We start from the raw sequence: 17,014 nt of genomic DNA, 5'->3' as shown, positions 1-17,014 counted from the left end.
TCACACACACACAAAGTAAAAAACGAATGTTGAAAACTATCTTTACATGTAACTGGAAAATAATAAAATACTTTTAAGATTAAAAAAAGAAAAAAATAGTTAAAAGTTGCTTTCCTTTCTAATCCTTTATATTACATGCTAAACATATCTGCATGATCCCGTGGAAATGGCTCTGGGCTTGGATGCAGGAGGGCCTGAGTTCAAATGTTGCCTCAGACCAATTGCATTTCAATTTAACTGATTTCCCGTGTAATCCTCTGTGCATTTGTTAAAAACATTATTCTGAAAAGCGGTTCATGGGCTTCACCTGACTGCCAGAAAATCTGAGATAAAAATTACTGAATCAGTGATGTAGAGATTGTTACCTGATGTGTTTTGTTATGCTCAGGGAACAGCTTCATTAATATAAAAAGAGCTCAGGGCATCTGCTTCAGGAGCCTTCTATAGAATAGGAATTCATAAGTAGCACAGAAAAATAGCATTTTACAGAAGGCAGGAGAAAGAGAGAAAAAGAAATATATGGCTGGAAAAAGTAACAGAAGGGGCAAGATAAGGACACCGGCCAGCCATGGAGAGCTACAGCTTCTTTCCAAACCCTGGTTCTACAGGTGTTATGACCAGGAAGGGGCAACTAGGTGGCGCCACAGTGGATAGAGCTGGACCTGGAATCAGTGAGATTCATCTTCAAATCCCCGGCCTCAGATTCTTATTAGTTGTATGACCCTGGACAAGTCACTTAACCCTATTTGCCTCAGTTTCCTCATCTGAAAAATGAGCAGGAAAAGGAAATGGCAAAACCACTCCAGTATTTCTGCCAAGAAAATCTCAAATGGGACCATGAAGAGGGAGACATGACTGAAATGACTGAACACCAACAACAAAGCTTCCAGGAGCAATGTCTAGAAGGCCCTCTTCTATGATAAACAGTAGTGGCAAGAAGTCCAAGCCAGAGCTTCTTTCCCATCAAAGTCTTTCTCTTTATCACAATGGCAGCAAGAAGCCTGAGCCAGAAATTGTCTGGTCATATAGGTGCATGGCACAGAAAAGGTTAAGAAGAAAGCAAACACTTACTAAGCACCAGGCATGTTACAGATATCTCATTTGATCCGTACAACATCTCCTGGGAGATAGGTGCTGTTATTATCCTCAATTTACAGTTGAAGAAATTGAGGCAAACAGAGATGAAGTGACTTGCCCAGGGTCACACAGACAACAAATATCTAAGGTTGGATTTGAACTTGGGTCCTCCTGACTGTAGGCCAGAAATCCTATCCACTATACCACTGACCTGCCTCTGATCTACAGATTGAATAGGTTCTTTTTGACTTCAGGGGAAAGGAACTTCTTGACACATTTATCACAAGTGGAGTTATGTACCTGGAGAAAGAATATATAGGTATCTGAACACCATCAACCCTGTGCTCACTCAGCATCCCTAATTCTGGAACATCCTACCAGGAAGTCTCAAGTCAAGTCAACAAGCATTAATTAAAAACTTATGGGGCAGCTAGGTGGTGCAGTGGATAGAGCACCGGCCCTGGAGTCAGGAGTACCTGAGTTCAAATCTGGCCTCAGACACTTAACACTTACTAGCTGTGTGACTCTGGGCAAGTCACTTAACCCCAATTGCCTCACTAAAAAACAAAAAAAAACAAAAAAAAACTTATTATGTGCTAGGCACCATGTTAAGCCTGGAGATACAAAGAAAGGCAAAAGATGGTCCCTGCTCTCAAACAGCTCACGATGTCCTTGTCTTTGAGAACTCTAATGGGAGAGACAACATGGAAGCAATTATGTACAAACAAAACAGGTATGGGATGAATTGGGAGTAGTCACAAAGAATGGCTAATAAGAAGATTAAGGAGGATTGGAAAAGGTTGCTCGAAGAAGGATTGGAGCCAAGACTTGAAGGAAACCAGGAAAACTAAGAGGCAGAGATCCAGGTCTGGGGACAGCGGTGAAAATGCCCAGAGCCAGGGCAGCTAGGTGGTGCAGTGCATAGAGCACCGGCCCTAGATTCAGGACCTGAGTTCAAATCCAACCCCAGACACTTGACACTTACTAGCTGTGTGACCCTGAGCAAGTCACTTAATCCTCATTGCCCCACAAAAAAATAGTCTAGGGGTGAAGTGATGAAGGCTTATACCATGATGGCGGTAGCCGTGTCAGAGGAGAGATGTTAAAAACATAGAAAAAAACTCCTTATAGAACAAGTCAATGTAGTAGCTGGAGCTGAGTGACTCAATTCCCCTATGAAGTGTTTCATCATGCTCAGAGAGCATAACAGAGGAAGGAGTTTCAACAGCATTAGTTCAAGGTGCACACCCCTGGCACTATGCAGGACATGCAATGATCACTATGTTCAATAAGGAGGAGAGATGGACTCCTCCTTTTTGCTCTGGATGGCCCAATGAACACGGGTGAATAAGCAAGTCTTACCATTGCCAATTAAAAGGATACAAGAAGTTTGTAGATGTGGGAGCATTATCCAAACCAGGAATGTACTGCCCACATACTAGTACCAGTAAATTTGCTCCCAGCCTAAGCAAGCTCGTATTCCCTCCAAAGAAAGCCTTCAAACTTTAGGTCACATTACACAAATCGCTACATCCAGACTGAGCCTTCTGAAACTTGCTGTATGACCCCAGACAAGTCACTTAACTGCTGCACCTCACTTCCCTTCTTGGTGAGTTCCAATCATGTAATGAATTTGCATTGAGGACTCACATCACACAAAATGTCTAGTGCTCAGTACAGTGCATGCACATAGTAAGCACTTAATAAATGTTTATTGACTGACATTGGGCACCATGGATATATATGACAAATGACACAATATACATGATATAACATATAGTTACCCTCACAGGGTTCTTATGAGGTTCGGTGGAGATTGTGGCTACAAGGGCTTTATAAACCTTAAGGTGAAATAAACCCTCACTCCTTCACTCCTTACTCAGCTCCAATAATGACTCTCTGGTCTTCTCTAGCATTTCCCAGCAGCCTTTTCTTGGAAGATTCCTCTGCTCCACCCCACCTCCACAGACCCCCCTCCTCCAGTTGGTGAGTTCTTCCCAGGATCTCTATTTTGAGAAAGTATCCAGGTCAGCCATACTTCCTTTTTTTTTTTTTTTGGTGAGGCAATTGGGGTTAAGTGACTTGCCCAGGGTCACACAGCTAGTAAGTGTCAAGTGTCTGAGGCTAGATTTGAACTCTGGTCCTCCTGACTCCAGGGCCGGTGCTCTATCCACTGGGCAACCTAGCTGCCCCTCAGCCATACTTCCTTAACTCCCCTCCCAATCTGTTCCTGACTCTCCATATCCCTTTGTGGTCCCCCTCCAGATTTCTGACTCCTTTTAATGGACTGTCTTCCTCCATTAAAATGTAAGCTTCTAAGGGGAAGCTAGGGGTGGCACAGCGGATAAAGCACCAGTCCTGGATTCAGGAGGACCTGAGTTCAAATCCGACTTCAGACACTTGACATTTACTAGTTGTGTGACCCTGGGCAAGTCACTTAACCCTCATTGCCTGCCCCCCCCCCAAAGTAAGTTTCTTGAGGGCAGGAAATGTCTTTTTTTTTTTTTTTTTTTTTTTTTTTTAGTGAGGCAATTGGGGTTAAGTGACTTGCCCAGGGTCACACAGCTAGTAAGTGTATATTAAGTGTCTGAGGCCGGATTTGAACTCAGGTACTCCTGACTCCAGGGCCGGTGCTCCATCCACTGTGCCACCTAGCTGCCCCAGGAAATGTCTTTTTACTTGTATTTTCATTCCCAGGGCTTAGGAAGTATCTGGCTTGCTTAGTGGGGAAGGTCAAACTAGAGGCTTACTAATCCCCATCTACAAACCTATAGGTGCCTTCCTTTAGGACAGGCCTCCGGGATGTGTGTCCATTCTGTACCCTTCCCCTTTTCAGTGGCGATTTGGTAAAAATCGCTCTAGAAGGCCCAGGTTCAAATCCCAACTCTGTGGCCTTCGGCAAGTCAACTTCCCATTTCTAGACTGGTTCCTCATTTGTAAAAGGAAGCCACTGGATTTCTCTTCCCCCTCTAACATTCTGTGTCCCAAGATCCCTTCCATTCACTAGTTAGTATAAGATCCCTGTGACCACCGGCTAGGTGTTACAGGTACAGAGCTAAACACGACACAGGCCTCATCTAAAACGTCTAGTTCAGAGGCCTAGACAAGATCAAATCAGATCACAGAATCACGGAATTTGGGAGCTGGATGGGACCTTCACAGCCAACTAGCCTAACACATACATGAAAGGAATCTCCACTAGAACATACCAGACAAAGGGTCATCTGGCCTCATCTTGAGACCTTCCAAAGGTAAGGACCTCCCACCTCTTGAGGAAGCCCATTTTATATCTCATTCTCAAGAAGCTTTTCCTGACTTCAAGCTTAAATTTGCCTCTTGAGCAACATCCACTAGTTCTACCCTCTGGAACAAGAGAACAAATCAGTGTGGCATAGTGGATCAGTCACTAGACCTGAATTCAGGTAAGCCTGAGTTCAAATCTTGTATAACCCTAGGTAGGGGAGGTAGGTGGCACAGTGGATAGAGTGTCAGACCTGGAGTCAGGAAGACTTATGAGTTTAAATCTGGCCTCAGATACTTACTAGCTACGTCACCCTGGGCAAGTCACTTAAGCCTGTTTGCCTCAGTTTCCTCTTCTATAAAATGAGCTGGAGAAGGAAAGGGCAAACCACTCTCGTATCTTTGCCAAGAAAACCTCAAATCCGGTCACAGAGTTGGACAGGACTGAATAAAAACGAAAATTCCAGGTTAGTCACTCCCTTTCAATTTCCTCATTTGCCATATAGGGAAGGGGACAGGCTAGATGCTCTTAGGCTCCTTCCAGCTCTACATGGATGACCCTATGATAAACCCTGCCTTCACTCAATGATTTTGTTGCTGTTGTGTTGTTTTTCAGTCACATCTACCTCTTCATGACTTAATAATAGCTTTCTTCAAACTTTTTTTTTTTTTAGTGAGGCAGTTGGGGTTAAGTGACTTGCCCAGGGTCACACAGCTAGTAAATGTTAAGTGTCTGAGGCTGGATTTGAACTTAGGTACTCCTAACTCCAGGGTCGGTGCTCTATCCACTGTGCCACCTAGCTGCCCCTCTTCAAACTTTTGAAGAAAGAAAATGACTTTTGAGTCCTCTTTCTCCAGGCTAAATGCGACCATTTCCTTCAGTCAGTCCCCAATCCTGGTTGTTGTCTTCTAGGCATTTTAGCAATTCCTTCAAACATGTCACTCAGCACTAAACACAATTCTGTACTTTTGTCTGACCAAAGCGGAAGTTCAAAAGTTTGATGGGGTTTTCACACCCCCCACACACCCATATTCCTGAAAGCTAAGCCCCTCCCAAAGCTCCCCAGAACCAGATTTGTTCTTTGACTGCTACATCAAGCTGCTCATATTGTTTGTACTCCAATGATCTTTTTCAGACTGCTGTCTCTTCATACCTCCCCCATCTTATATGTGGCAAGTCATTGTTTACACCCAAGTTCAAGACTTTACATTTATGTCTACTGAATTAAATCTTACTAAATTCGGCCCAATGCTCTAGCTTGTCCTTTAAATGATCCATCACATTCTGAGTTCCTTAAGGGGAACTTTTGCTTTTCTTTTATCCCTATGCCTGTCACAGTGCCTGGCATTTAATAAATGCTACTGAGTGACTAATTGGTGATCCTTCTGGATCCTGATTGTCACTTAGTGTACTAGCTATCTCTCTCAGTTCATTTGCAAATTTGATGAGTATACAATCTATTCTTTTATTCAAGTCATGAATAAAAAAGTAAAACCTGAGACTAAGATCCCTAAAGTATTCTACTAAAAATATGGCAACAGACTGAAACATACTATTTTCACTTTTGTTGTTGCTTCTCATTATTGTTCTTGTTTATTTTTTCTTGTGTTTTTTTTTCCTTTTGATAGTAATGTAGAACCTACATCAAACTGCTTGCTAGCCTCAGAAGGGGGGAGGGAAGGGGAGGGGAGAAAAATTTGGAACTCAAAAAATATCTTTATGTGTAATTGAGAAAAATTTTAAATTAAAAATAAAATAAAAATCTGGCAACATTGACATTAAACATTAACTCTGAGTGACTCTATCCAACAGGTTCTAAATCTATCTGACTGTATTGTCACTGTCATTTATACCTCATTTTCTCTATAAGAATATGGGGCAGGGGCAGCACAGTGGATAGAGCACCGGTCCTGGAGTCAGGAGTACCTGAGTTCAAATCTGGCCTCAGACAACTTAACACTTACTAGCTGTGTGACCCTGGGCAAGTCACTTAACCCCAATTGCCTCACTAAAAAAAAAAAAAAGAATATGGGGCAGGGGCAGCTAGGTGGCTCAATGGATAGAGCACCAGCCCTGGATTCAGGAGGACCTGAGTTCAAATCTGACCCCAGACACTTAACACTATCTGTTTGACCCTGGGCAAGTCACTGAACCCCAATTGCCTCACCAAAAAAAAAAGGATATGGGGTGTTTGGGGGGCAGCTAGGTGGCACAGTGGATAAAGCACTGGCCCTGGATTCAGGAAGACCTGAGTTCAAATCCGACCTAAGACTAAGCTGTGTGACTCTGGGCACATCATTTGATTCCCCCCCCACCCCCCCCAAAAAAGAATATGGGACATTTAATCAAATACTTTGCTAAAACTCAGGTGGAAAATTGGGACATTAATGCACTGTTGGTGGAGTTGTGAACTGAGTTAACCATTCTGGAGAACAATTTGGAATTATGTCCAAAGGGCAATCAAACTGTGAATAGCCTTTGATTCATTCAACAATACCACTACTAGGTCTGTATCCCTGAGAGAACTTTTTTTAAAGAGAAGAAAAAGAGAGAGAAGGAAGGAAGGAAGGAAGGAGGGGAACCTACATGTACAAAAATATTTATAGCAGCTCTTTTTGTGGTGCCAAAGAATTGAAAATTGAAGCAATGTTCATCAATTAGGGAATGGTTGAACAAGCTGTGGTATATGAATGTAATGGAATACTATTTTTCTATAAGATTTCAGAAAAACCTGGAAGAATTTATATGAACTAATGCAAAGTGAAGTGAGCAGAATGAGAACATTGTACACAGTAACAGAAATATTATGCAATGATCAACTATGATTGACTTATTTCTTCTCAGCAATATAATGAACCAAGACAATTCCAAGACTTATGATGGAAAATGCTATCCACATCCAGAGAAAGAACTGATGGAGTCTGCATGCAGATCAGAGCATACTATTTTCACTTAATTTTTTGTATAGTTTTCCCATTTTGTTTTGTCTCTTCTTTCACAATGTGACTAATATGGAAATGTTTTATATAATTGCCCACATATATAATCTACATAAAACTGCTTACTATCTTAGGGAGAAGGGAGGTGAGGGAGAGAGAAAATTTGGAACTCAAAGTTTTATTTTAAAAATGAATGTTAAAAATGCCTTTACATGTAACTGGGAAAAAATGAAATACTATTTAAAAAAAATAAAACTCAGGCAAATTATTGCCAACATTTCCTTCATCTTCTGGTTTAATGATCCTTTCAAAAAAGGAAAGGTATGTTTTGCATGACTATATACACACACATATATATGTGTATATATATATATATTTATATATATCATATTGCTTGCATACTCTAGTGCTTGGGGAGGAGGTGGAAAGGATAGAATTTGGAACTTAAAATCAAAATTTTATTTTTTAAAAATCTTTTCTTTTTCCCCAATTACATGTAAAAACTATTTTTAATTCATTTTTTAAAATTGAGTTCCAAGTTCTATTCCTTCCTCTCACCCCACCCCCTCCCTGAGACAGTGAGCAATTTGATATAGGTTAGTAGGCTTCCGCCAGTCTCAAACAACCATGGATCAGCACCTTGAAGAGCCACAGGCCACAGTGTGGCTGTACAGCTGGAGTGTCCTCTCCAGGGCGCTGGCCTGGGCAGATCAATATGGAAAACAAGCTGCTGCCCATGCAGTAGGTCTTCCCTCTCTGCAACACTGGTGGATCCAAAGGAGAGGCAGAGCCAATACAGTTTGGCACCAGTGCCCCCGCAGGAGTTGCCAGAGGGATGTGATGTCCAACATCCAACTGCCTAAGGGACTCCGACTCCTGATTTTTCCTCAGGGTTAACTCCCGAAGCCTTCCCCATATATGGGTATAACCACAAGGCAGTGGAGGTTTAAAATCAGGGTTCCTTCCCCTAGGTGGGTTGCCTGCCAAGGCTGACTAGCCCCACCTGCCCGAAGCGACTGGTTTTAAGGCGCCAGTGACTCGCCTTCGCCCCTTCTCCTGTTACTGGAAACAGTTCCGCCACGAGAAGGCCAGGAGCTGGGCTTCGGTTGTCAGAGGCTATTTGAGATGCACGCCATTGGAGCATTGTATAGAGAGTGGGAGCTTATCCCCACTCCCACCCCGGCATGACAAACCTTTGGAACATGTGAAATCATGAAAAACATATTTCCATACTAGTCATGTTGTGAAAGAAAACAGATCCTTTCTGTCTGACATCTTACCTTGGAGGTGGCAGCAGCAGGAGTTCCTGGAGCCTCACCATGCCACCCAAGGACAAGAAGAAGAAAGATGCCGGCAAGTCGGCCAAGAAGGACAAGGACCCCATGAACAAGTCTGGGGGCAAAGCTAAGAAGAAGAAGTGATCCAAGGGAAAAGTGCGAGACAAGCTCAACAATCTGGTTCTATTTGACAAAGCAACATATGACAAACTCTGCAAGGAGGTCCCCAGCTATAAACTTATTACCCCTGCAGTGGTCTCAGAAAGACTGAAGATTCGGGGTTCTCTAGCCCGGGCAGCCCTCCAAGAACTGCTTAGTAAAGGTCTGATTAAGCTGGTTTCCAAACACAGAGCACAAATGATATATACTAGGAACACCAAGGGTGGAGATGCTCCAGCTGCTGAAGATGCACGAAATGGTTCGAAATTTTTGTGTACATTTTAAAAAATAAACTTATTAGACTTAAAAAAAAAAAAAAAGAAAACAGATCTCCATCCCCCCCCAAAAAATGAAAAAAAAAGTGAAAAATAGAAAAAATCAATCTGCATTCAGACGCCATCAATTCTTTCTCTGGAGGTGGATAGCATTTGTCATCATGAGTCCTTTGGAATTGTCTTGGATCATTGTATTGCTGAGAAGAGTTAAAACATTCAGTTGTAATTGGGGGAAAATAAAATAAGCTTCTCTAATAGCTGTTGTTTATATAGAACTTTTAAGTAGTTTGCAAAGCAAAACATTATCCAGTTTTATCCTTACAACAACCCTGGGAGGGAGAGAGGTGCTATTATTATCCCCATTTTACCAATAAGGAAATAATTGTAGCTTTCATGGAGTCACAGAGCTAATGTCTAAGGGTTGGGTTTTTTTTGTTTGTTTTTTGTTTTTTTGTAGGGCAATGAGGGTTAAGTGACTTGCCCAGGGTCACACAGCTAGTAAGTGTCAAGTGTCTGAGGCCGGATTTGAACTCAGGTACTCCTGAATCCAGGGCCGGTACTTTACCACTGTGCTATCTAGCTGCCCCTAAGGGTTGGTTTTAAATTCAGATCTTTCTAACTGCCAGCCCAGGTCTATCCACTGCACCACCCAGTAGCCTCCAGGTGTTTGTCAACCATCTCTAAATGATCTGTTCTAGAATTTTCCCGGAAATCAAAGTCCAGCTTACTGGTCTATAATTTTCAGGTTCCATCCTCTTTCCTTTTTATGAAATTTGTGCTAATGTGAACTTCTCTAATCTTGTGGTTCACCTCTCCTCTTTTCCATGATCTTTCAAACATCACTGAAGGTGGCCCAGTAGTGACACATGCTCAGGGATGTAGTTCATCTGCTCCAGGCTGTCTTGATTTCATTAAGGGTGGTTAGGAGCTCTCATTATCACATTACTTGGATTAGTCACCAATCTCTTAAATCATTTTGTGGTCATTTACAATGTATAAGGTCATCTGCCTTTGTTGATTATCATCCCTTTGACCTCAAGCAGCAAAGACCCTGTACTTTGATAGTTTTCCCCCATATATAGCTTTTAAAATACAACCTGCTGGCTGCCCTTAGCTTCTTACCAGCAGTCCATTCTGAGCTTTAGTATTCCTTACACTATACTGGCTGGACCATAGGACTCTCATATTTATCTCATTATCAGACCTTGCTTCTATCTTCTGTACAGGAAGTAGACAGAAGTTTATAGTGTACCATTATCAGTTTCAAGGAATTTAATAGGGTGAGTTGTTTGGGCACGACTGATACAGAGTGTGGTAAGAATAATGGAGAGGGGGCAGCTAGATGGCACAGTGGATAAAGCACCGGCCCTGGATTCAGGACCAGAGTTCAAATCCAGCCTCAGACACTTGACACTTACTAGCTGTGTGACCCTGGGCAAGAAACTTAACCATCATTGCCCCGCCAAAAAAAAGAAAAAAGAAACGGAGAGAACCAGGCCAAGTATGGACAGATTTTATTAGGGAAAACTCAGGATTTAGTTGGGGCCTAGGGTGTCTTGCTTCCTGGAAGAAGTGGTACTGGAGTTGGGCCCAAGAGAGGATGTATGTATATATATCACTATAAGTCTCACTATATCACTGATGTTCTCAACAAACTCCAGTGGCTATCACTTCCAGATCAAAGAGAAAATCCTCAAAAGCCCTTCATCACTAAGCCTCCTTCTGCCAGCCCCTACCTTTCAAGTTTTCTGAAACCTAATACCCTCCCGCATACTCTTCCATTCAGCTATGCTGTTCTTCCACCTCCAAACTCCAAGCATTCTCAATGGCTGTGCCCTCCAGGCCTGGATTACTCTCCCTTATCTCCACCTCCTCCTTTCCCTGGCCTAAAAACCCATCCATAGGAATCCTTTCCCAACCCCTCTTAAATTCTAGAGCCTTCCCTCTTGATTAGTTCCTATTAATCCTATATATGACTTGTTTGTAGTTATTTGCATGTTGTCTCTCCCATTGGATTGTGAACAAGGGACTATCTTTTATATATTTTTTCGGGGCAGTGGGGGTTAAGTGACTTGTCCAGGGTCATACAGCTAGTGTCAAGTGTCTGAGGCCGCATTTGAACTCAGGTCTTCCTGAATTCAGGACTGGTGCTTTATCTACTGCACCACCTAGCTTCCTCCTAAGGGACTGTCTTTTACCTTTTTTTCTGTGCCCCCAGGGTTTAGCACAGTACCTGACACATAGTAGGTGTTTAATGTTTATTGACTGACTGCTATGGCATAATGTAATGTGAGCAAAGGTACCAGGAGCAGACAGAGGGGGAAATGTGTTTTGCTTGCCTCCGACTATTTGTTGTTACCAGGGCTGATTCTTTGTACTGCATCATGATGGAGTGGTGATGGAAAGGAAACAAGGTCTGCCAGCAACATACTCCCAAGTTGAGGGACTTTGTTTTCAGCTCGATCCTAATCATTCCCCACCATTCCCCAGCCAGTGTCCTCTCCACTGAAGCCTCCCTGGCCTGCACCCTGGCCTCACAGGGACAGGTTCTTCTTTTCTTTTCCAACAATTAACTCATCAGATTAATCTGTGATGATCATGTGCTAATAGACTATTAGCAGACGGAGTCAGATCCCCTCCACCCCTCCCTGATCTGACATCCCTGTGGTTAATGTGACATACTTCATGATGATCTCTTCGTCTGCCCCCTTGTAAGTGCCCAGCACTGGAACTACATGTAATAAGCACTCAAGGCAGATCTGAATTTGACCAAGAGATGCACTGCATTTTCAGATTTCCTTTTATTATTATACATTAAGTGTCTCGAAGTACACATGTGCAAAATTTCCCAGTGACATCACTCCGACCAAAAGATGTATGCACATTAGCGCGTGCGCACACACACACTCACACACATATAGCATATGATATACAATAAAATCCAATAGATTCCATATAAAATACTGTTAAAATATAGAGCAGCAAAGTCCTGGCAAAACATTCCCTGATTTTTTTTGGAGCAGACCCTGGCTTTACTCCAGGGCATCCTCTGGGTCCTTGTAAGCCCTGGCCCCACTCCATCCGGGGGCCATCACTGACTGCAGTATCTGAGGTCACAGCCAATGGCAGGCACTGTTTCCTACAGGGTCTCTTCCCAGCAGTTGTATTATTAGTCTTCTCAGGATGAGAGTTGGACATTTCTTCTTTAATCTTATTGTCAGAGAATACATTTGGTCCTCAAAAACTGTCTTTTGTAGGGTTGGGGTTTTTTACTTTGTTTTTGTTTTTAAGAAAGTTGCATTTTCTTTCCTTGAGGGGTGGGGAACTCAACCAACAGAAACATAAACCTAATCTGTTTGTGATGGAGCGGGCAGCTTCTTTTTACTTCAACTCTAGCCCAGTGGTCATGATTTCATGTCCTCTTTTTGAAAATGTTGCAACATTTACTTCAAAAACATGATGTGCACTGTGATTCTAGATCGTAGCTTGTAGAAAAACAACTGACTTGTCCAAATGAGCAGAGATCTGAAAAATCCCCTGCACTGCCCACACGGGGATTACAAAGGGTGGCACGCCATCCATTCTCCTGCTGCCCAGGAAGCACTCAGGCTCTTGGTGATGGCCCTTGTGAGTTACCAACCAAACCATGGGTCTTTAGGTTCTTAATGACCCATGGAGTCAGGCAGCACCTAGAGGTCACACCAGGTTAGGAGGGTCTGAAATCATCTGCTCCTGACAAGTCAATCCAAATACTTGGAACAGGCTCTAGGTTGGAAATGCTGGCAATCTGAAGGAGGCCAAAGGTTAGGCTGAAGAGCAAGTTATAGGAGATGCACACCAGGGAAGGGGCTGAGCCACCATGCATTTTTCAGAAGCTAGAAGCTTTAAATTCCTAGCTCTTATCTCCTTGAAGCCCTTGATTCCTTCCAAGGGAGCACAAACAGGGCTATAAGCAGAAGCCTTGACCCTGCCTTCATCTGTCAGCTCCCTCCTGGGCTAATCACATTATATCAATCTGGGGACTGAAAATTATGTTTACAAATGTGCACATAAAGCACATGACAGGTTGTTCATCATAAAACCACCACTGCCCCCGCCCTCTCTTTCAAAAGATCCAGCTTAAAGGAAATTAATGGAAATTAATTACTGTGGAAAAACCTGATGCTGTTTGTAAGCTGAACTGGGAATTCCCTTTTTAGGAAGTAAACATGAGTCCTAGATCACTAAGGAAGGGTGCTTTCTGGGCCCAGCTGGCCCTTGAACCCTTGACCAAACCGGATGACAAGCATCGGTTTCTGCCTTGATCCTATGCCTGGGGTCCAGGGACAGCCCGGAGACTGAGATCCCAACGGGAGTTCTCACCACACAGGCCAAACGATTAAAGTACACAGACAGAGCAGGGTCCTACGGGCGTGGGCGATGGGGGAGAGTCACCAGTGCCCATGGGCAATGCAAGCAGTTTGGTTACTTGGCTCAAGAGTCAGAAACCTGACGGTGAGGCTGAAATCCATACAGTCTGCATAAGACCCATGCAGTGAGGAAGAAGAGGAGGAGGCTCCGGTACAAATGCCACCACAGCCCAGAAATGCAAGGCCCGGAAAGCTCACCTAGCAACTGGAATCCTCTCTTTCCAGCCATGTTGGAAGGACCCCTTATATAGTAAAGAGCAGAGGGAATAAAGCAGGGATCTGACTATGCCCTGCCCAGAAAGACTCAGAGAAATGTACATGGATATTTAACTGCTTTGGTATGAACATAAAACTCTTTCCCTTGATCCCCAATCTATAAAACAATAGCACCAGGGGACGGGATGCTTCCCAGAGAAGTTGTTAAAAACTACACTGTGTGAAGTTGAAGGAGGGCTACGGACCTCTCTTCCATTGTGCTGAGAAAATAGTCTGGCAGTAACACACAGTTAATACAGCCTTTAAAAACAGAAGGAAAGGGGGATTAAAAAAAATCCCACACCAAAGTCTAGGGTGCATAAAATGCCACAGCAGCAAACAGACCTTCCACTTACCCCTCGAGGAAAGGGCAGACTAGAGGGCACAGGGCATCTGTGAAGGCTGGGCCAAAAGCAAAGACGGAAGCCACGTGCACACAGGACTGGAAGAACAGACCAGATGGCTGCTTTATCCAATCCAAAAGTGTGGCAAGAGGGGGCAGGAAAGGAAGGGAGGCTCTGAAGGAGTCAGCATTATTGTAACTAAAGTAAAGAAGCCAGCCTTGAATGGGTAAGAGTCTAGGGCGTCCCGTGTCTTAAGGACTCCTGGCCAAGAGCTGGAGACTAGTTTTGGCAGGATGGGTATCCCTCCCTCCCTCCTTCCCTCTCCCTCTCGATAGAGAGGCCTGGAGTTGTGGCAGCACCAGTAACACAAGGATGATCTGCAAACATTCTGGGAGTGTGGGACTGGATCTCTCTCTTCTCTTGAATTAGGGTCAGCTGAGTCAACAGCTAGACTGTGTCAAACTCAGGCTCTGCCCAACACAAGGTCTTCTTTCGATTTCTGAGAATTCAAAATGAAACTAGAACCCAAAAGGCAAGTCAGAAAAGATGTGTGTGAAACCTTTCTAGTGATCTCCAAGACCAATCTCTTCAGCTCCACTCGACAAACAGCTCACCAGTATAATCAGACTTGTTCCCTTTAGAGAAATCAACAAGCTCTCTGTGGGCATTTGGCCCAAAAGCCGGCCGAATGGGACGGCAAGGCCAGGAAAGAGAATATATCCAATCACTGATACAGAGCTGAGACCTCGTTCACATCAAAATGGTAAAATAAATCATGGCCTGCAGGGGGAGGCCCAGTTCCAAATTTTGATTTGAAAAGTAAAAATTAAATTGAAAACAAACACCTTCAAGATAGTGAAGCAGCATTTTCCCCCCTCATTGGGTTGGAAGGGAAGGCATCCAGGGTGATGGAGTGTGGAGGCTGTTGGGACGCAGCATCACAAACCAAAGAGAACGTTTTTCAAGTAGGCAAGAGCTGTGCTATCTGAGAGCATCTGAATGTGTTCATTTCCCTTAAGCTCCAGCAGGGTCACCTCCTGCTTCTGCTGGCTCACCCACTTCTGGCACTGCAGGGAGCTCTCTAAGTTCACTGTGCCGTCCCCATCGCCATAGAAGATCTTGGGGTCTCGGTCAGGAAAGCTTTCATAATAGAAAGAATCTGGGGTCTGGACGCCAGTCCCATAGAGGCAATGAAGCCGCACTCCGGGAGGTGTCATCAGATAGACCAAGGGCTCTGTGTCTTGTCTTATGAACCAGCCGTCCTCAAAGCCGATGTCCTTATAGAACTTCTCGTAGTCCCGCAGGGTGTAGTTGGCTTTGGGGGTTCTCACAAAGACCTTCTCTGAGGACCAAGTATAATTGTAGGGGAGCAGCCAGCTGGTCGACACAGCAGATCTCTGCTGCTCCCTGATTTTCAGAGGGCTGATGACAGGAATTCTGTTGTTGTCTCCTGTAGTATAGGGTAAAGGCTTTGGTTATTCACTTCTGGCTTGGCCCCTGACTCTTCTTCCCACCCACTGAGCAGCCTTTCTAGCCACAATGAGGCTCACTAAGAAGACCCAGGAATGTGCTGGCGGGTCAGTCAACACCCACTGACTCATCCAGATTGGCCAAGAGGGGAGACAGAGTCTGCGCTAAAGGAGTCCTTCTCCCTTACAGGGAACGGTCAGAGAGGGTTGTTGTCTTTGGCCTTTGACCACTCTGACTTAGCCACCCCTATGAGACCTCTCACTGCAGTGCCAGTTCAGGCACAGGGCAAGATCCCGCACGACTGCACTGAGACCCAAAAAGAGTCTGGCTCAAGGGAGAAAATAACTGAACGCTCTCTGCCTCTCTCCATCCACAAGCCACGTGACATGGAAAGCCACCAGGTGTCACTGCAGATTCAAGGCAGAGGCCAAGGGAGTGCTGAGTTTATGTTTTCATAGCTTCTGGACCTTAGAGGTCTTCTCACTTCTACTTATTTCAATGACAAGGAAGACAGTGCGTGGGGTGGTGAATTGTTGCCAAACCCCATCTAGCTCTGAGACCCAAACAACCCTTCCATCACACTGCTGATGCACAATAGCCCAACAACGTAAGGATTGTCTAACGGAACACAAGTTCAGGAAGAACCGCAAAGAGCATCCTTCCTGAACAAATGCCCAGCAGGAGGAAAGGAAAAGCACCCAAGGGCCCACAGAGCCTTTGGCAACGCCCTCATTTAAAGACCAAGACACTGAGGCGTGTGGACAGCTCTGACAACTATTCCCAGAGGGGCTTCCTGGGAGATGTGGGACATAAACATGGAGGGGAAAAATGCCACCGGTCTGGGAGATTCTTACTTCAGAGGATGCGTTCCCACTCCAGGAACCTGGCAAGACAAACTGTGGCCGTCCGTGCTTTATATTCCCTGCTCTCCCTGAGTACAGGACCAACCAAGGAGCCTCACTGGAGTAGACCCACATGGGCTAGTATTCCTGGAGGAGAAGGCCAGTGGCCAGAGCACCAGACCCAGAATCCCAGTGCGAGCTCTGGCCCACCAGCTCATAAACCTGTGCAAATTACTCCTTTGCCCCAAAACGAAACGAGACGGGGTCAGACCAGAGGACTGGTCTCCACAGGGCCTTTGGTACATTCTTTAATTCTGAAGATGAGCCCTGGGGTCCCTGGAGCAATAAGAGCAAGTGGAAATCACTAACTGGAGGTGTGACTTTCTGTCCAGGGCAGGGCCAACGACAGAAGTGACAGGGACATGGTGCTTTAAAATTTGCCCAGAACCCTACAGGCATCGCAGTAATGGCTGTTTAGAGTGGGAAGGGCCCTTAGGGACCCCTTCATCTAACAGGAGGAACTGAGGCTCACTCAGCTACCAAGTGTCTAAGGCAGGATTTGAATCCAGTCTTCCTGAACTCTACCATGCCAAGCTTTATCTAACTGGAGCCTGGCAGTGTGAGGGAATACTGGTATTATCTCCCCATTATAGATGAGGAAACTAGAGCTTAGACAGGGCAAGTGACCCAACTATAACCCTAAACTACTGGGACCGAATCCAAGCT

At 44.5% G+C, this 17,014-nt stretch overlaps 1 protein-coding gene and 1 pseudogene across 1 annotated transcript in view; one reads left to right on the top strand and one right to left on the bottom strand.

Moving 5' to 3' along the window:
- Nucleotides 1-8,576: 8,576 nt before the first annotated feature.
- LOC122739454 lies at nucleotides 8,577-13,460 on the top strand (annotated as a pseudogene).
- PLA2G15 (phospholipase A2 group XV) overlaps nucleotides 11,751-17,014 on the bottom strand; it is a 42,677-nt gene continuing 37,413 nt past the window's right edge. The window contains exon 6 of the mRNA XM_043987800.1: nucleotides 11,751-15,426. Within this exon, the coding sequence (XP_043843735.1) occupies nucleotides 14,915-15,426 (512 nt within the window). The 3' untranslated portion in view covers nucleotides 11,751-14,914. The remainder of the gene's footprint in view (nucleotides 15,427-17,014) is intronic.

Source organism: Dromiciops gliroides, chromosome 2, assembly GCF_019393635.1.
Source record: "Dromiciops gliroides isolate mDroGli1 chromosome 2, mDroGli1.pri, whole genome shotgun sequence".
Classification (NCBI taxonomy): Eukaryota; Metazoa; Chordata; class Mammalia; order Microbiotheria; family Microbiotheriidae; genus Dromiciops; species Dromiciops gliroides.
The sequence above is the reverse complement of the archived record's forward strand: the minus strand, read 5'-3'. Positions and strand labels throughout refer to the sequence as shown.